The 16,098-nt window shown below is 29.0% G+C and overlaps 1 protein-coding gene across 3 annotated transcripts in view; it reads left to right on the top strand.

Moving 5' to 3' along the window:
- The window catches only part of LOC136072146 (uncharacterized), a 64,151-nt gene that overhangs the window by 6,073 nt on the left and 41,980 nt on the right, over positions 1-16,098 (top strand). For 2 of the 3 annotated variants that reach the window (XM_065820739.1, XM_065820741.1), the window contains exons 3-10: positions 2,460-2,927; positions 3,066-3,170; positions 3,284-3,634; positions 3,735-3,981; positions 4,126-4,388; positions 4,760-7,177; positions 7,652-7,825; positions 8,206-8,376. In XM_065820739.1, the coding sequence (XP_065676811.1) occupies positions 2,460-2,927; positions 3,066-3,170; positions 3,284-3,634; positions 3,735-3,981; positions 4,126-4,388; positions 4,760-7,177; positions 7,652-7,825; positions 8,206-8,376 (4,197 nt within the window). Of the gene's footprint in view, positions 1-453; positions 710-2,459; positions 2,928-3,065; positions 3,171-3,283; positions 3,635-3,734; positions 3,982-4,125; positions 4,389-4,759; positions 7,178-7,651; positions 7,826-8,205; positions 8,377-16,098 lie in introns of those variants that run through there. The other variant, XM_065820742.1, reaches the window with a different exon arrangement.

Below are 16,098 nucleotides of genomic sequence, written 5' to 3'. Positions count from 1 at the left end.
TAACATCAAAGTATTCTAAATTAAATAGGCTCAAAAATTAAATTAAAAACAACTTGTTTGTCTTGTTTTATTTTCTAATAGCATTCTAAAGGTCTTCGCAGGGCCCTATATGGCGCAGGGCTCGACGCGACCGCATCACTCGCATAATCTCTTATTCGGCCCAAATCAAGTCCACACTTAGACGATATTTCGTCTGACTTTAATGCGCGAAGTAATGCGGTAAGCCTCGGGAAGTTTGACTTCCCAAAATTCACGGAAAAAAAAAGTCAGACGAAATATCGCTAGTCCACACTATGTATCTTTAAGACAATAGCAATAGTAAAAACAAGTCTTTTCTTTTTAATTATTTGCATGAAATACCCGGTGTAACCAATTAAATTATTTTAATATCCGGTTCGGATATCCGGCCGGATATTCTATCCGAGACACTTTAAATGAAAAAAGGTTGTGTCTAGACATATCCCACTCGCAACGATTTTGACGACTTTAGTAAATTGCCGACAATATATTATTCAGGGATTAAGGAAGTGAGTGTACATATATTGACCTATTTAGGGATGGGCGCAGTAGAGTATACGTACAAGGACTGATTTAGGCGCAGTGAAGTAACACACATCGGCTGAGGGTTTTGGTTTGGAGATGCAGTATTCCAGTCCATTATATCATTGTTCGGCAAAAAAAAAGAACTCCTAAAACAAGAAACTTTCTAGTACTAGTCTATTCGTTTGATTTTTATAAAAAATAAAAATAAAAAGTGTACTATATATAAATAGACTTGAACATATATCAGTCTATGATATAAGTTCTTAAAAATTCATGAAAATATAAATACTTGATAGTTAAATGAAAAGATGTGAAACAAAAGCTGTCAAAATCCTCTTAATCTCGTGTCAAAATCTTCTTAAAGTCGATAGTTTTTTGATGAATATTAACATTGTTACTTATCAAAATAATAAATACCTTTAAGATAATTTCAACACCTGAAAAACAGTTTTAGTTTCACATCTTTTCATGTACCATAAATAATTTTCATACACAACTCTTAATTTTTTATATTCTTTTTTTTAAAATATCTCTCTTGGCTTGTGCAAAAGCCAGAGAGCTTCCAAAAATAACCTGCTATTGTGTGTTTATACGCTATATATATATATATATATATATATATATATATATATATATATATATATATATATATATATATATATATATATATATATATATATATATATATATATATATATATATATATATATATATATATATATGTATATATGCTTTCAAGATTTGTTCTAGCTAATAGCATTTTGGTTTATATATAAAAAAAAACAACCAAAATACTGTTAGCTAGAACAAAAATACTAGTAATTATTTTGATAAAAAAAAAAAGTTGTAATTTATTTGACTAACAAGTTAAACTACTCACTGACAACATTTTCCACTTTACTTTTTTGTTTGGTATGAGATAAACTCTGTAAAGGATGAAGAGTATGAAATGCTCAGTTCAGTAGTGCACTGCTGCTTTGGACCACTGCAGTGGTCCAAAATAACGCCAACCCAGTTGAATATGGACGTTGATTAAAATTGAGGACTTATTTTCCTATGCAATTGAACCATAACCATTTACAGCCTAAATTACAGCGGCTCAATCCATGGCTGTCCTTTGTAGTTAAATATGTGCTATGAGATTATCACATGATAATCATTTTGAATCATTGTGACAATGATTCAGTAATGATCAGCCAAACTGATTAATACTGGATCTTCTGCCAAAGCAATGCTTGGGGTAGCCCTAACCCACCCTAACCCACCAGCTATAAGTTATAGCTAGCAGTACATAGGCCAACAAAGCGTTGTAGCCTACAGCGCTTTTGGCCCAATGATAAAAATTACAGTTGGCCAACTAAATTGTGCTACTTTTGTGGCACACTTTTACAATAGTTTTTACTATTTGATTGATCAAGGAGAGTAGCATCTGATTGTCTTTGTAAATCCTTCCTCTACACAAAGGCACAGATTGGCTTTTTTTGGTCAACTTTTTATTTTGCACAACTTTCTCAAATGAATTGCAATTAAATTTCTGTAGCATGTTTCCTCAAAATCTTCTTTGTTCTATTTAATTTAATTTCCAAAAAGCTTTTCATCTTGACATAATTTTGAATAATCTACTTATAGCTGCACTTCTTGGGTTTCTTGAATATCAGCATTCAAACATTAAACACGCCACTATTTGTTTAGTTACGTCTACTTACTAAAGTAAAGTTATAATTTTTGTTAACTATTGCTTATAAATCAAATGTTACCAGTGGTAACCTAGTTAAAAATTAAAATCTACAAAACAAGTCACTTTGAGCTATTATTTATTTTTTAGCTTATGTAAAAGCGTAAAAAATTTTTTTTTAATAACTTTTTGTTTTGTTTTACAATTTTAAGGAATTTGCAATGGTTAATATTATTTTTAGTTTTTTATCTTGGAGATGCTCACTCCAATAAATGGCATTTGAATAAAAAGGATCATTTTATTGGAAGATCATCTGGTTCTAAAAATCAAGATGTTAAAAATGTGTTGTTTCATAAACGCACATTTAGAAATCATGCAAAAAAACATTCAATATCAATGAAAACTGTTAAAACTTTTTCACAACAAATTCCAAAAAATCAAATATTTAGTCCTGTAAGTAATGAAAATTGGATTGATATTGGAGGTTTAAAGAGAGATATGTTAGTGTTTCCGGCACAAACACTGGTTAGTCTGTACCAAAAACCTACCTCAGAATTTTTATCTGATCACAGGATGCCATCAGCTCTTTTTTTTGATGATCAACTATTAAAACCATCTCAAGCTTCTTATCGCTTTTTAAACTCTGCAAAATCTACTTTTCCGAGTTACAACTCACAATATTCAGCTAATCAAGATACAGATCTAATTAGTAAGCAATTTTTTGTTTCAAAATGTTTTAATCTGTTTTTACTATTAGATATTACTAATTATTACTAGATATATATAATTAGTTAAATTCATGTCATATCTTATTATATTTTTCAAATCATATTTATTCGACTTCTAGACACAATGGAACTTAATGGTGCCAACAGACTGCTTTATGATGACCCGATTCCATCAGAGTACAAAGATATGCAGGGGCTTCAAGATTCTGAAGAGATGCTAGTGGGTATGTATAATTACTTTTATGATTTTTAAATTTGTTTTTATTATTATTATTTTTTTTCAATTTTATTTGTTATTTTTTGTTGTTGTGTATTTTATTTAAATTTTAATTTAAAGGAAAAATTGTTGGAAATGCTCCAAAAGGAACAAGTTTGACAAAACCCATCAGTCAACATTTTTCGCCTTTTCATGCTTCATCCTTGTCAGCTTCTTTATACAATGAAAATAGCAATAACATTCATAATTCTTTGAATAATGGATTATTAGAAAAAATTCTTGCACCTCATTTAAGTTCTCAATTGGGCATGAAACTACAAGAAGAAGAATATATAAAACCCTCAAAACAATTTAAGCATGGTATGCAAGATGCTTTATTAAAACCCCAAAAAGAAATTAATTGTGATCCAGTCCAATTATCAGAAGTAGCAAATTGTACTAATTCAATGGATCCATTATGCAAAGATGAAGGTCAGAAAATAACTTTTATTCATTGATTATTCTGTTTATTACAACTGTATAAGATAAACAATTTTGTAAATAAAAATGTTGGTTTAAATATAAATTATAGATTTGAATTCTTTTCGTTCAAATGGTTTGCATCAACATCAGACTTTTCGTAGAGTTCATCAAACACCTCCACTTGAGTTAAATACTATACTAAACAATGAGGCACAAAATTATTCAGAGGTGTTGGCAAATGCACCAAAACTTTCTTATTCTGACCCCCGTGATCGTCCTGGGCAAGGAGAAAACATTGCAGTTCGATGTTCAGATGATGGGTCGATTTTGTCAGCTAAAGAAGCTGTTATATATTGGTAGGTTACAATTTTTGTATAAAACTAATGATTTTGTATAGCCATTTCTTGTTTTAAATTCTTAATTTGACTATCATATTACCTTATCTACATTGTCTACTACTTCCTATTATTATTAGGTTTTTTTTATTGGTCATTATACAGGTATAATAAAGCTTGTAAAGATGAAAAAGATCCCTCACACTTTTCTTCAGAAATAACACAGTTTGCACAACTTGTATGGAAAAATACTAACTATTTAGGGATGGGAAGGGCAACTAAAAAAAAAGGTGATCTTTTATGTACTTATATAGTTGCAAGATATTCACCCCAGGCAACAAAAGATGGCTTTACTGAAAATGTTCCACAGTTTGATAGTCGAAAAATTTGCATTAATAAGTGTATTAAAGATTCTGATCATGTTTCAGGTGAACATAAAGGTTTTTTCCTTAAAAACTATTTTTTAACTAATTATATAAACAGCATGGAGAATAGCATAATTCAGCATTAACTAAAACCTTTTACTAACTGTTTATTTTTATTTTTGATAGTTGTTTTTTTCAATCCATTTTTTTCTTTGTTTTTTTTTTGCTTTTATTGTTTATAAAGTTAATAGTTTTGTAATTTTTTTGACTTTTTCTTTTTTTTTGGTTTTTATTTTTTATTTTTCTGTTATTATGCCCGCAGCTGCTACATACATAACTACACTATAGTCACAAATAAATGTTTTAAAACTTTAGTTTTTTAACGGTTTTTTACTTTCACAGTTATTTTTTAAACTTTAATTTTTTTGTTTCAGTTTCTAACAGTGAACTGCCTTCAATAAATAAGTTTGAGTTAGATGAAAAGGATAAATTTTTAAGTCATGAAGCTATATTTAACAAAATGAAAGACATAACTGAGGAAGATCGACAACGGTTGCAGACAAGAAGTGAAGAAGGAATACATCAAGAAAAGCAAATAGATCATTTGCCTACAGAAATGCACCAAGATACTTCATTTGCTTCTGACTATGGAAAATTATCTCATGAAAATGTAAATAATCAAGAAGTTAATTTAGAAGTTCAAAAATCTTCTAAATCTGCAGAGTATCCTTTGGTAATTCATAGCTCTGCATCAAAAAGAAATCCTGTAAAAGTTCCTAATAAACTCTTTACTGTAAGATCAAAAGCAGAAGATGACTTGGATTTAGAAGATGATGATTTAAAAAAGCCTAGTCACAATGAGAATGTCTTGGACTTAAGTTCTCCAAAACGACATAGACACAAAGGGATACCATTTAGTAATCTTTCACATAGTTCTCTAATTAATGGAGATGAAACTGATCTTGCTCATCCAAATAATATCAACATTCACCATCAAAGTCCATTAAAAGAAAGAGCTCATGAAATGGAAAGTGAAAGAGAAGATCAGGAAAAAGATGAATCAGATGTTGAACATGACAGGTATGTTGAAAAAATGCAACGCCATTATGAAAGAATTCAATCACAAGCTAATGAACAAAAAATTAAAGATAGAAATCGTGGTGCTGCCTTCATGGAAAGATTTCTAAGTCCAGATACTAACGGTGGAAGTCCAAGTTTTGAGGCATCTTCATCCACATGGCGAGAGCCTAAAAAAAAGAGAAAACGAAGAAAGAAGAAATACGATGATGAAGATGATGACAATGATGAAAGTTCCGAGCAAAAAGACAAGGATGAAAACCAAGAAAAAAACAACAAAAAATTTGAAGATAGTGAAGATAAAGAAAGTGAAGACAATGAAAACAAAGATGTAGATGCATCGTCTCGAGTTTTTGGTAAAAAAGTTAAAAATTTGGTGGACTCAGAGGTTAGCGAGTACGACGCTTCAGGGAAATTAATTGCTAAAAGTGTGGATTTAGATAAAATGAAGCCGTCTCATCTTAAATTTTCTGAGTTTAAAAGTGGAAAAAAAAACCAACATAGAGAGGAAGGTACTCTTGTTAACCCACATGCACCTGAACAACTATCCTGGAATGCTGATATTAATTCCAAGGTTTCTAATACAGAAATTGTGAATTTGAAAAGTGGTAAGCTAGATAATTCAAACACTGCTACTAGCACTCATGAAAAAACATCATCTAAACAAGATATTAAAGAAAGTTCTGTAAGTCATTTAAATAACCCCCCTAACCCCCCTAAAGATTCAAATACTCCACTGACTTTAAGTATCAATCATATAACACAAAATGAAAAAAGTTTAAAGGAAAACACAAGCAAAGCTTTGTTGAAAGTAGAACCAGCTATATCTCCAAATTTAAAAGAAAATTTTCTAAAAACAGTTTTAAAAACGGAAAAATTATCAACAGATTTAATAAAATCCCAGCCATCACTTCATGCAGCAACCTTACCTGTAGGAACCATTAATAGTACTTTGTCACTTAATAATGATTCAATCAAAGTTTTAACCAATTCAGCAGCTTCATCTCAGCTAAAAACAAGCAGTAATCTTAACACTGTTCATCATGAAAAGTCTGTGCAACTCACAAACCTAAATAACACTGCCAAAGTTGATCAGGCAAAGTCTATCAAAATGAATGTTAAAATTTCCGAGCAATTAGAAAAAATGTCTGGTCAGTCAGATAAGTTATCTAGTCAATCAGAAAAAATGCCTAGTCAATCCTCAGAAAAGATCCAAGCTGATTACAATAAGATTAGTTTGTCAAAAAAACTTGAAAAGTTAGAACCACCAAAAAGATTGCTCCATAATGAATTAAACTTGGAAAGTTTGGATTCTGAGCCAAAGTTTGAAAAGGGAAGTGATGCAGAGATACAATACAAGATTAATAAAAAAGTAAGCAAAGTACAATCTTTAAATGATGATAAAGAAGATTCTGTAGATTTTTTTAATAAATTAAAAACTGACTTTGTTAAAGTTAAGACTGAAATGAAGCTTCCGATGAAAAAGAAAAAAAATGAAGACTTAAAAACTGTGGCACACTTTGAAGATATAGGTGAAGAAAATCATGAAAATATTGAATCAAATGATGAGAGTACATTTCAACATGAATCACCATTAGCATTGGCAGAAAAGACACTTAATGAAATCAATAATACAATTGTAAAAAGTGAACTTGAGTCTAAAGATAAGTCAGTTTTAAGAGAATCTACTGTAACACCAGTGGCTTTCATTCAACCTTCTACAGAAGGCATTGCTAGTATTCCACAAGATGTTCATAAATCTTTAAAAAAACCTGGTGTGTATTTACAATTTTTTAATATATATATATATATATATATATATATATATATACATATATATATATATATATATATATATATAATATATATATATATATATATATATATATATATATATATATATATATATATATATATATTTATACATATTTATAAAAATAAAAGAATATATGAAACAACAAATGTTATGTTTTTAAAGTTTTAATATATATATATATATATATATATATATATATATATATATATATATATATATATATATATATATATATATATATATATATATATATATATATATATATATATATATATATATGCATATATAAAACTTTAAAAACATAACATTTGTTGTTTCATATATTCTTTTAATTTTATAAATATGTATAAATATTTAACAATTATTTTTAAAACAATCATTTTTTAAAACTGCTATTAGGTTGTAAAAAAGTTTTATAAAAAATTTATTCCAGAAATTGCTTTTAAAATCAATAATATAACTGTAAAGAATGAACTTGAATCTAAAGCATCATCAGTTATAAGAGAGTCTGCATTAATGCCAGTCACTTTTATTCAACCTGCATCTGTAACAGATTCAAATGTAAGAGATCCACAAGTTGTGCATAAATCATCTCCAGAGAAACCTGGTGTGTATTTTTTATTTCATATTTTTTTATAGGTATTCAAAAAAAAAAATGTTTCAACAGTTATACAATTTTTTTATTTTGCCTGCTTGTGTTTTTGTAGTTCATAATTTTACTTTTTTTTTTTTTGAAGAGGGGGAAGGGGGGCACAGGAATCGTTAGGATTCTTTTATGATTTTTTAGTAAAGATGTTTTTCTTTTATTAAAATTAAACGAAATTTATAGTTATAGCTAATAGTTAATTACTCAAATAAATAAATATAAAAAATCTCAAATAAATTTAATTTAATAACTTTGTAAAAGATTAATAAATTAAATTATAGTAATATATTAAAATAATATATTATTATGATAATATATTAAAATAATAGATTAAATTATAGATGTGATGGTGATTATTAACAATGTACAAAATAAAACATTGCAGCGATCATTTTCACACAAATTACCCCGACAAGATCCAGAAGAAGAAGATCTTCCTGTATTTCAAGAAGTGACAGATACAAGAATACCAAATAATGAAGAAGCTGATATACACGAACTCTCACGTTCATGTGAGTTTCTTAATGCTGAATGTATTGTAGATATTTTCACATACCAGTATATATATAAGAGGGTAAATGAAGCATTTTGCTTCATAACTTCCAGTAATGAAGCAAAATCAAAAAAATTATGTTTATACTCATGTCAAATGAGTATGCTTTGCAAAATATTGTGATGATTGGAGCTTGGGAACAAAAAAGCCCTAATAGTATTGTGACACCTGCCCTAAATGTGAGAGCAACATAAAAAATTTTTTTTTTAACTAATATTAACTAAATTTATATTCATCTGTAAATTTTAAATTCTTTCAATAATCTTTTAGTGTTTAAAAATTATGACCATATATAGTATGAACTCCCACAATTTAAGAGGGTTACAAATTTTATAAAGCTATAAATTTTGAATGCCAAGTGATTATTTTATGAAATTTAAAATTTATCGATAAATATAAATTTTGTTGAGAATAATAAAAACAAATTTTTTCAAGTTGTTGCTCTCGCATTTGGGGTAGCTGTCGCAAAATTTTAGGACTTTTTATGTTTTTAGGCTCCAATGGCCACCATTTTCAGCAAAGCATCCTTATTTGACATAAGTATAAAACATATAAATTTTTGGAGTTTGCTATATGTCTGGAAGTTAGCATCTCAAACATCAAAAAAAAATGCTTCATATATATATATATATATATATATATATATATATATATATATATATATATATATATATACTCTATAGTTTGACATCTAAATTTACCGTTTAATGACTCTGTATTTGAAAGTGATAAAATCAAGTACACTTTATGTAAAAACCATTAAATTTTATTGTTTTTGAAAAACCACAAAAATGCAACTTAATAGACTGGAATGTTTTTAATTTTTAAATTAAAATAAACACATTCTGAATGTTTTTATTTTTTATTTTTTTACTGTTTACATACATGCAAGGAGTGATGCTACAATGACTGATAAATAGGTAGAACATGCAAGGAGTGCTGTTATTTATAGACCAGATAAAGTTTGAAAACTTTAAAAGGTTATTTTTTAATAATTGATAGACTGCCTGCCCAAACCAAACCTTCAGTTAATGTTGTGTCATTTCCTTATAGCAGCACAGCCTATAAGATAGTTGATGTAGCAGCACTCCCTTGTAGCAGCAGGCTATAAGATAAATGTCAATAAATGTATACATATTTTTTTCAAAGAAAAAAATAATAAAAACATTCTAGTCTTTTAATTTGCGTTTTGTGGTTTTTAAAAAAATGATAAATTTAATTAGTTTACTCAATTAAATTAATGTGTTTTAACATAGTCTGTACTTAATTTTGTCTTGCTAGATGTCATAAAGCAGTTAATCTGTTATAATATGTATATATAATTTAATATATTATATATACATATATTAACATTTTATTAGATTATTATATATATATGTATATATATGTATATATATATGTATATATATGTATATATATGTATATATATGTATATATATGTATATATATATATATTAGGGATATGACTTTTTAATTTTTTTTCAAATAAAATGTTTCCTGTATCATAAATCGATGAACTTTTACCTAAAATCATGAAAAAAGGCCCAAATAGCTTTCTGCAACAAAAAAAGGTCACCCCCAAAATAAAAATTTGATTTACCATTTTTATACATTCATTTTTGACCGATGTTTTAATCTTAAGCTTAATTCTCAGCTTAATTCTATTTATTTCATTATTTTGTTATGAATTTATAAATATAACGCCACACGTTACCATGGCAACGAAACGGCCGTGTGCCGGCAAATACTTGGAATTGTTATGTGATGACGTCATTGTGTTACCACGGTGATATAGACGACTGTAACAGACTGTAGAAGATTATAGAACTTAGTAGAACATTCTGGAAGCTCTAAATAATTATATAAGCGAGCTGCTGTCAGAGCTCAGTGTTGATAATGTGAATAGTTCTATGAAGTACTCTGCGTGTAACTGAGCTAATAAGGAACTACTGTAGCGAACTAAAGACGCTGTAAGTGTACGAAGTATAAGTAGTTGTAGCATTATCGTTAGGATACGGACTGGATTATCGAACTGTTATCAACATTGACTGGATTATCGAACTATAATTGGATTACTATACAGTTAAAGTATTTTATTAATTAAACGACTTTATTAAACGGATATTTACGCTCAGCTATCCGTAAAGTCGTAACAATATTATATGATGTCTCACAAGAAAAGTCATACCACAGTAACAAAGAACAAGAAGACTTGGACTAAAAATTTGGTGAGATTTCAAGAGTCACACAGAAGAAGAGGAAGCGTGGCTGTAGAAGAACATTCACTCGATGAAAAATCCAGAATACCACTTCAATTGCAGATCGTAGGAAGATACCAGTTTCTCGGAGCATATGTTAAAGGAAGAAAAGAACGAATAGACCAAATTTCTAAGGAAATTACAAAATTGTGGGACAATAAACTGAATTTTCCACGTGTGTCTGATCAAGTGATAAGAGCAAAGCTTATGAAGGTGCTGAAGGTCTATGATGAATGTGTCAAGCGTGGAAAATATGATGTTCTCAATGCATTATTTGACATCACGAAAGTGAATGGCCAGTGGTTATCCTCGGAAGATAAACGTCTATACCACCTACAAAAAGAAAGTAAAGGACAGGTGGGGTACTCAACAGGACAAGTGGCAAGTAAAGAAACCATTCACCCTTCCAAGGGAAGGAAAGTCTAGTCTGGAACAGCAATACCTTCCACATCACAAGTCCTGTCTACCACAGACAGTGGTACTGAATCTGAAAACTGCAAAAGTAAGAGTGAAGATGATGAAGACGACGACGGTGATAAAGACGATGATGAGGACACTCAGAAAAAAACTAGAAAGCACTACAAAAGTAAATTTGCTGTAAGTATGGTTACATCAAGTGGAGTTTCCACAAAGAAAGCTGCTAAAATATGCAATGTATTATCACAACAAGGTATTGATATTCCAACTCCAAGTCAATCAGCAATTTACAAGTCCATATTCAAAGAGGCAGGTAAATTAAAAAAAGAAATGATACAACAACTTAAAATGGAACAGTGGTCCTTACACTTTGACGGCAAACGAATAGATGATAAGGAATATCAGGTAGTTGTACTTCAGAATGAAAGAACTGACGTGAAACTTGATGCACTGCGTTTAAAAGATGGCAAAGCTGAAACTGTTGCTGAAAAAATTGCCAAACTTATTGATGAATACAATTTGTGGAATTCAATTAAGATGATCATTACTGATACAACAAACGTCAATACTGGGAAGAGAAATGGAGTTGTTGTGAAGTTGCAACGTATGTTTAAATTAAAGGGTGTCACAATACCACAATTTATCGGTTGTCAGCATCACGTACTAGACAGGATTCTCCGTCTGGTGATGGACGAAGAACTTGGGGGTGATACCAAATCTCCAAACATTGAATACCCATTTGTGTCTGAACTGTTGAATAAGTATGATGAACTAAAGGATAAGTTTGTGAATGGAACTGTAGAAGTTCTTGATAAATCAGGGTGGAGAGACGATATGAAGTTTTTGTACCATTTAACAAGAGTGTTTAGGTTCTATGAAGAACAAAGAAACTTCCCTCTGATTCACTTTCAGAACATTCCTAATATGAGCAATGCCAGATGGAACTCAAGAGCCATTCTCGCCATTCTGGCGTTCATTCTTATGCCTGAAGCGAGAAAGAATTTGGAGAAGGTTTGCAGGTTCATTTCATATGAGTGGGCAGAACATTGGTTTAGTAGTCAAAAGTACAATGACAATGACTTCAAGAATTTATCTGATGTATTGAAGCCTTACAAAAAGACATTGCAGTCATTCAAAAATCACTGGAAGAAAGAGCCATCCGTCATCGACATACCACGAAGTAATCAGATAGCTGAACGTGCAATCAAGGTGATGCAAGACCTGTATGCTTCCTGCAGAAAGAAAGACAAACTGCAACTTCGATTCATTCTAAGTAATAAGCGCTAGACTCTTTATGAGACGTGAGCATCATGTGACCCATGTACTAAACACAGTAGGCCTATAGACACAGACAGTTATGTATATTGTTGTACTAGACGCTTTGATACTGTTAATTTTGTAATACTTGTATAATTATATATCACATAATGTTTTTTGTTATATCACAGTACATGTTGCATAAATAAATAAAATAACAACAGGAGTATGACTCTTACAACATCTTCAGCCTTTAATATTCATTTACTGTACAAAAGTGTACCTATTGAAAATTCGATTTTTTGGTTTTGGGGTGACCTTTTTTCAAAATATGTCAAAATGAAACATCTATTCGTTCTTTTTACATAAAAGTTCATTGAATTACGATACAGGCCTAGTAGGTTGCAAAAAAGTCATATCCCTAATATATATATAGATATATATATATATATATATATATACATATATATATATATATATAGATACATATATATATAAATATATTTATATATATATATATATATATATATATATATATATATATATATATATATATGAGTATCTGTTGAGTACCCCCGCATCCATTTTATGACATCAATGGGGAGTACCCCCGTACCGCCCCATTGATGTCATAATTTTTTTTTATTTTTGCAATAATATTAATTACCGCAAAACAAGTTAAATAAATGTTAAATAAATCTAGAAATGCTATTATGGAATTTTTTTCAATTTTTTTTATATTAAATAATTAAATTTAATATTACATTTAAAAAAATGTTTGATATAAACAAATTTCTTTATTTTCTCGACATTTGTTTAAATGAATAAATATATGCTAAATTTTTAAAAATTATTTTTTCTTAAGTTTCTAATTGCGGCTTTGCAACTAAAAATGATTTGCAACCAAAAAATTAACAAAACTCAATCAGACTCTCTTAACCTCATTACTGTATCGTTACCGTGGATACCATCACTATTCCCAAAACTAAGCAAAATGTTTCGGAAAGCTGGCTATAGAGTAGTCTTCAAATCAAATCCAAATTTAAGAGCATTACTAATGTCAAAATACAAAACTAAACTACCACATAATAGTCAAACCGGAACTTATTTAATTGAATGCAAATGCTCAAAGAGATATGTAGGTTAAACTAAATTTCAAATTAGGACTCGGACTTAGCAACATCTAAAAAGTTTAAACAAGGGAAAACATTATCAGTCTGCAATAGCCACCCATAATAAGTTTTGCCAACAAGAAATAAAGTGGGAAAATGTAAAAACAATTTAAGTTCAAACAAAAAAATATGATCGAAAAGTGCATAAAGCTCTTGAAATACAGAGGTTTCAATGTTTACCTTTACATGGCGGAATTAATTTAGATAACGGGCAGTTTGTGAAAGCTAAATTTTGGACTCTGTTTTTTACATTTTTACGTAAGCAAGAAAGAAGCCATTCAACTGCTGACATCAGTTAGTTTTAAACTGTTTCTAATGTTACAAAAAAAATTTTTGTATAAATTTTTTACGAGCTGATGATGCTGGTAACCATAATCCAGAGAAAATTTCCAATAACAAACTATTAATTGTATTAAGAGAATTTGTATTATTTGATCATTTCTTACTAATATAACATATACTCTTATACACGATGTCAACACTAAAGATATATACATATATATATATATGTATATATATATATGTATATATATATATATATGTATATATATATGTATATATGTATATATATATATATATGTATATATACTTTTATATATATTTATGTTATATATAAATATATTTCACTATGTCACTTATAAATTTTTTAAAAGCAAAAATGGAGAAAAATAAAAACTCATCCATAAGCAATGCATCAAGCATAAATATTGTAACCTCCAACCAAAGATCTGTTAAAAAATTCAGTTGATGCTATCCAGAACTTGTGTTTACACTATGATATTATGTTATTAGAAGAACCATATGATGCCAGATAAGCCAGATGAACTTAACTTTCTATCACATATTAATTCAGATTTTTTATTTTTTTGAAACTCAGTTGTTAAGGTAAATGGCTCATTTTTATTTGGTCGGCCATATGGTGGTATCTGTTATATTGTGCAGATGTAGTCTGCTAGCTTTTATTAAGCCTATTAAAATAGATAACTGCCGAGTTGTTGGTTGCTATGTAAAACACATTTATAATAGCATCCATTTATATGCCCATTGATGTCCACACAGAACATACTGATGAGTACTTTGAAATTGTATTTGATTTTAAACTTGTGTGCTAATGGCTATGTTTTGGTTGGAGTTTTTAATTTCCAATATCAATCAAGTCATTAGCTCACCATTGTGCTGATTAACACTTTTTGAACCCCTACAGTGTTGCCTATATTAGTTGTTTTCACAATGCAACATCCTTGATTGACCATGTTACAACTTCTCAATACACCAGGTATTAACTATATCTAACATGTCGTTTTTATATGCTGTTATGTTGTCTGATTATCGACCTCTACATTTCTGTTTCACTATTGATATTACTATATCCAGTATTCCCACTACTAATAGTAATATGCAATCTTTATTAAGTGATTACGCCAAGTGCTCCCAGTCTGATCCCCAAAACTACTTGAAATATCTAAATCATTTGTTGAACTCTGTACAGTTACCCTTGCTGTGTTGTACTAATAACTGCCCCATAGCAGAACATAAATTGGATATTGACACTAATTTTAAAGTTATTAACTTGTGTATTCATGAGGCTATGTTTAATTATATTCCACAAAGGCAGCTTAGCAAAAATGAATACAGCATTGCTGGTCTGACCTAGTTGCAGATAAACATGATGCTGCCAGGCAGGGTTTTTGTGAGTGGTTTATAAATGGCAAGCCACAAGCTGGTTACATTTATGAAGTAATGAAACATATTCGTGCTTGATTTAAACTTGCATTGCGTTACTGCCAAAACTCTGTGGCAAAGGTCTAACACCACTGTGTTAAAGAGACTCAAAATTGCTTATACAAAATGTGTAAAATGGTTTTTTGGTTAAAAGTGTCAAAATAGTGTTCAATTATGTTTTTTGAACTTGGTTTAACAACATTTGACACTATTATTCACAATCTCTCTCTCTCTCTCTCTCTCTCTCTCTCTCTCTCTCTCTTTCTATATATATATATATATATATATATATATATATATATATATATATATATATATATATATATAATATATATATATATATATATATATATATATATATATATATATATATATATATATATATATATATAAATACAAACATATATTTATATATATATTTATATGTATATTAGGGTTATGCATTTTTAACTTTTTGTAAAATAATTAATTTCTTGTGTCATTAATTAATAAACTTTTGCTTAAAAGTTATGAAAACAGGTTTTTATTCTTAATTTTCAAAAAAGGTCACCAGCAACACAAAATTTGTAAAATGGTATATAACTAGTATTTGCAATCAGTAGCTTTATGATTTTCTGAAGCCTAGAATTTTCTTATACATTATGGAACTTTCTAGAATCTTTTGGACTGTTCTGGATGTTTTAAGAAATCTTTGAAACTTTCTCAAATTTTCTGGAGTCTTCTAGAAGTTTATGGAAATTAGCAAGATTTACACTATATAAGCTGCCTGATTGAACAACCCTAATAATTATATATGAATTTGCCAGAAATGCAATAGCACTTATATTTATTATTATTGCTTTTCAGAAATATATT

Source organism: Hydra vulgaris, chromosome 15, assembly GCF_038396675.1.
Source record: "Hydra vulgaris chromosome 15, alternate assembly HydraT2T_AEP".
Classification (NCBI taxonomy): Eukaryota; Metazoa; Cnidaria; class Hydrozoa; order Anthoathecata; family Hydridae; genus Hydra; species Hydra vulgaris.
Note: the sequence above shows the minus strand (reverse complement) of the source record. Positions and strands in the feature narration are given on the sequence as shown.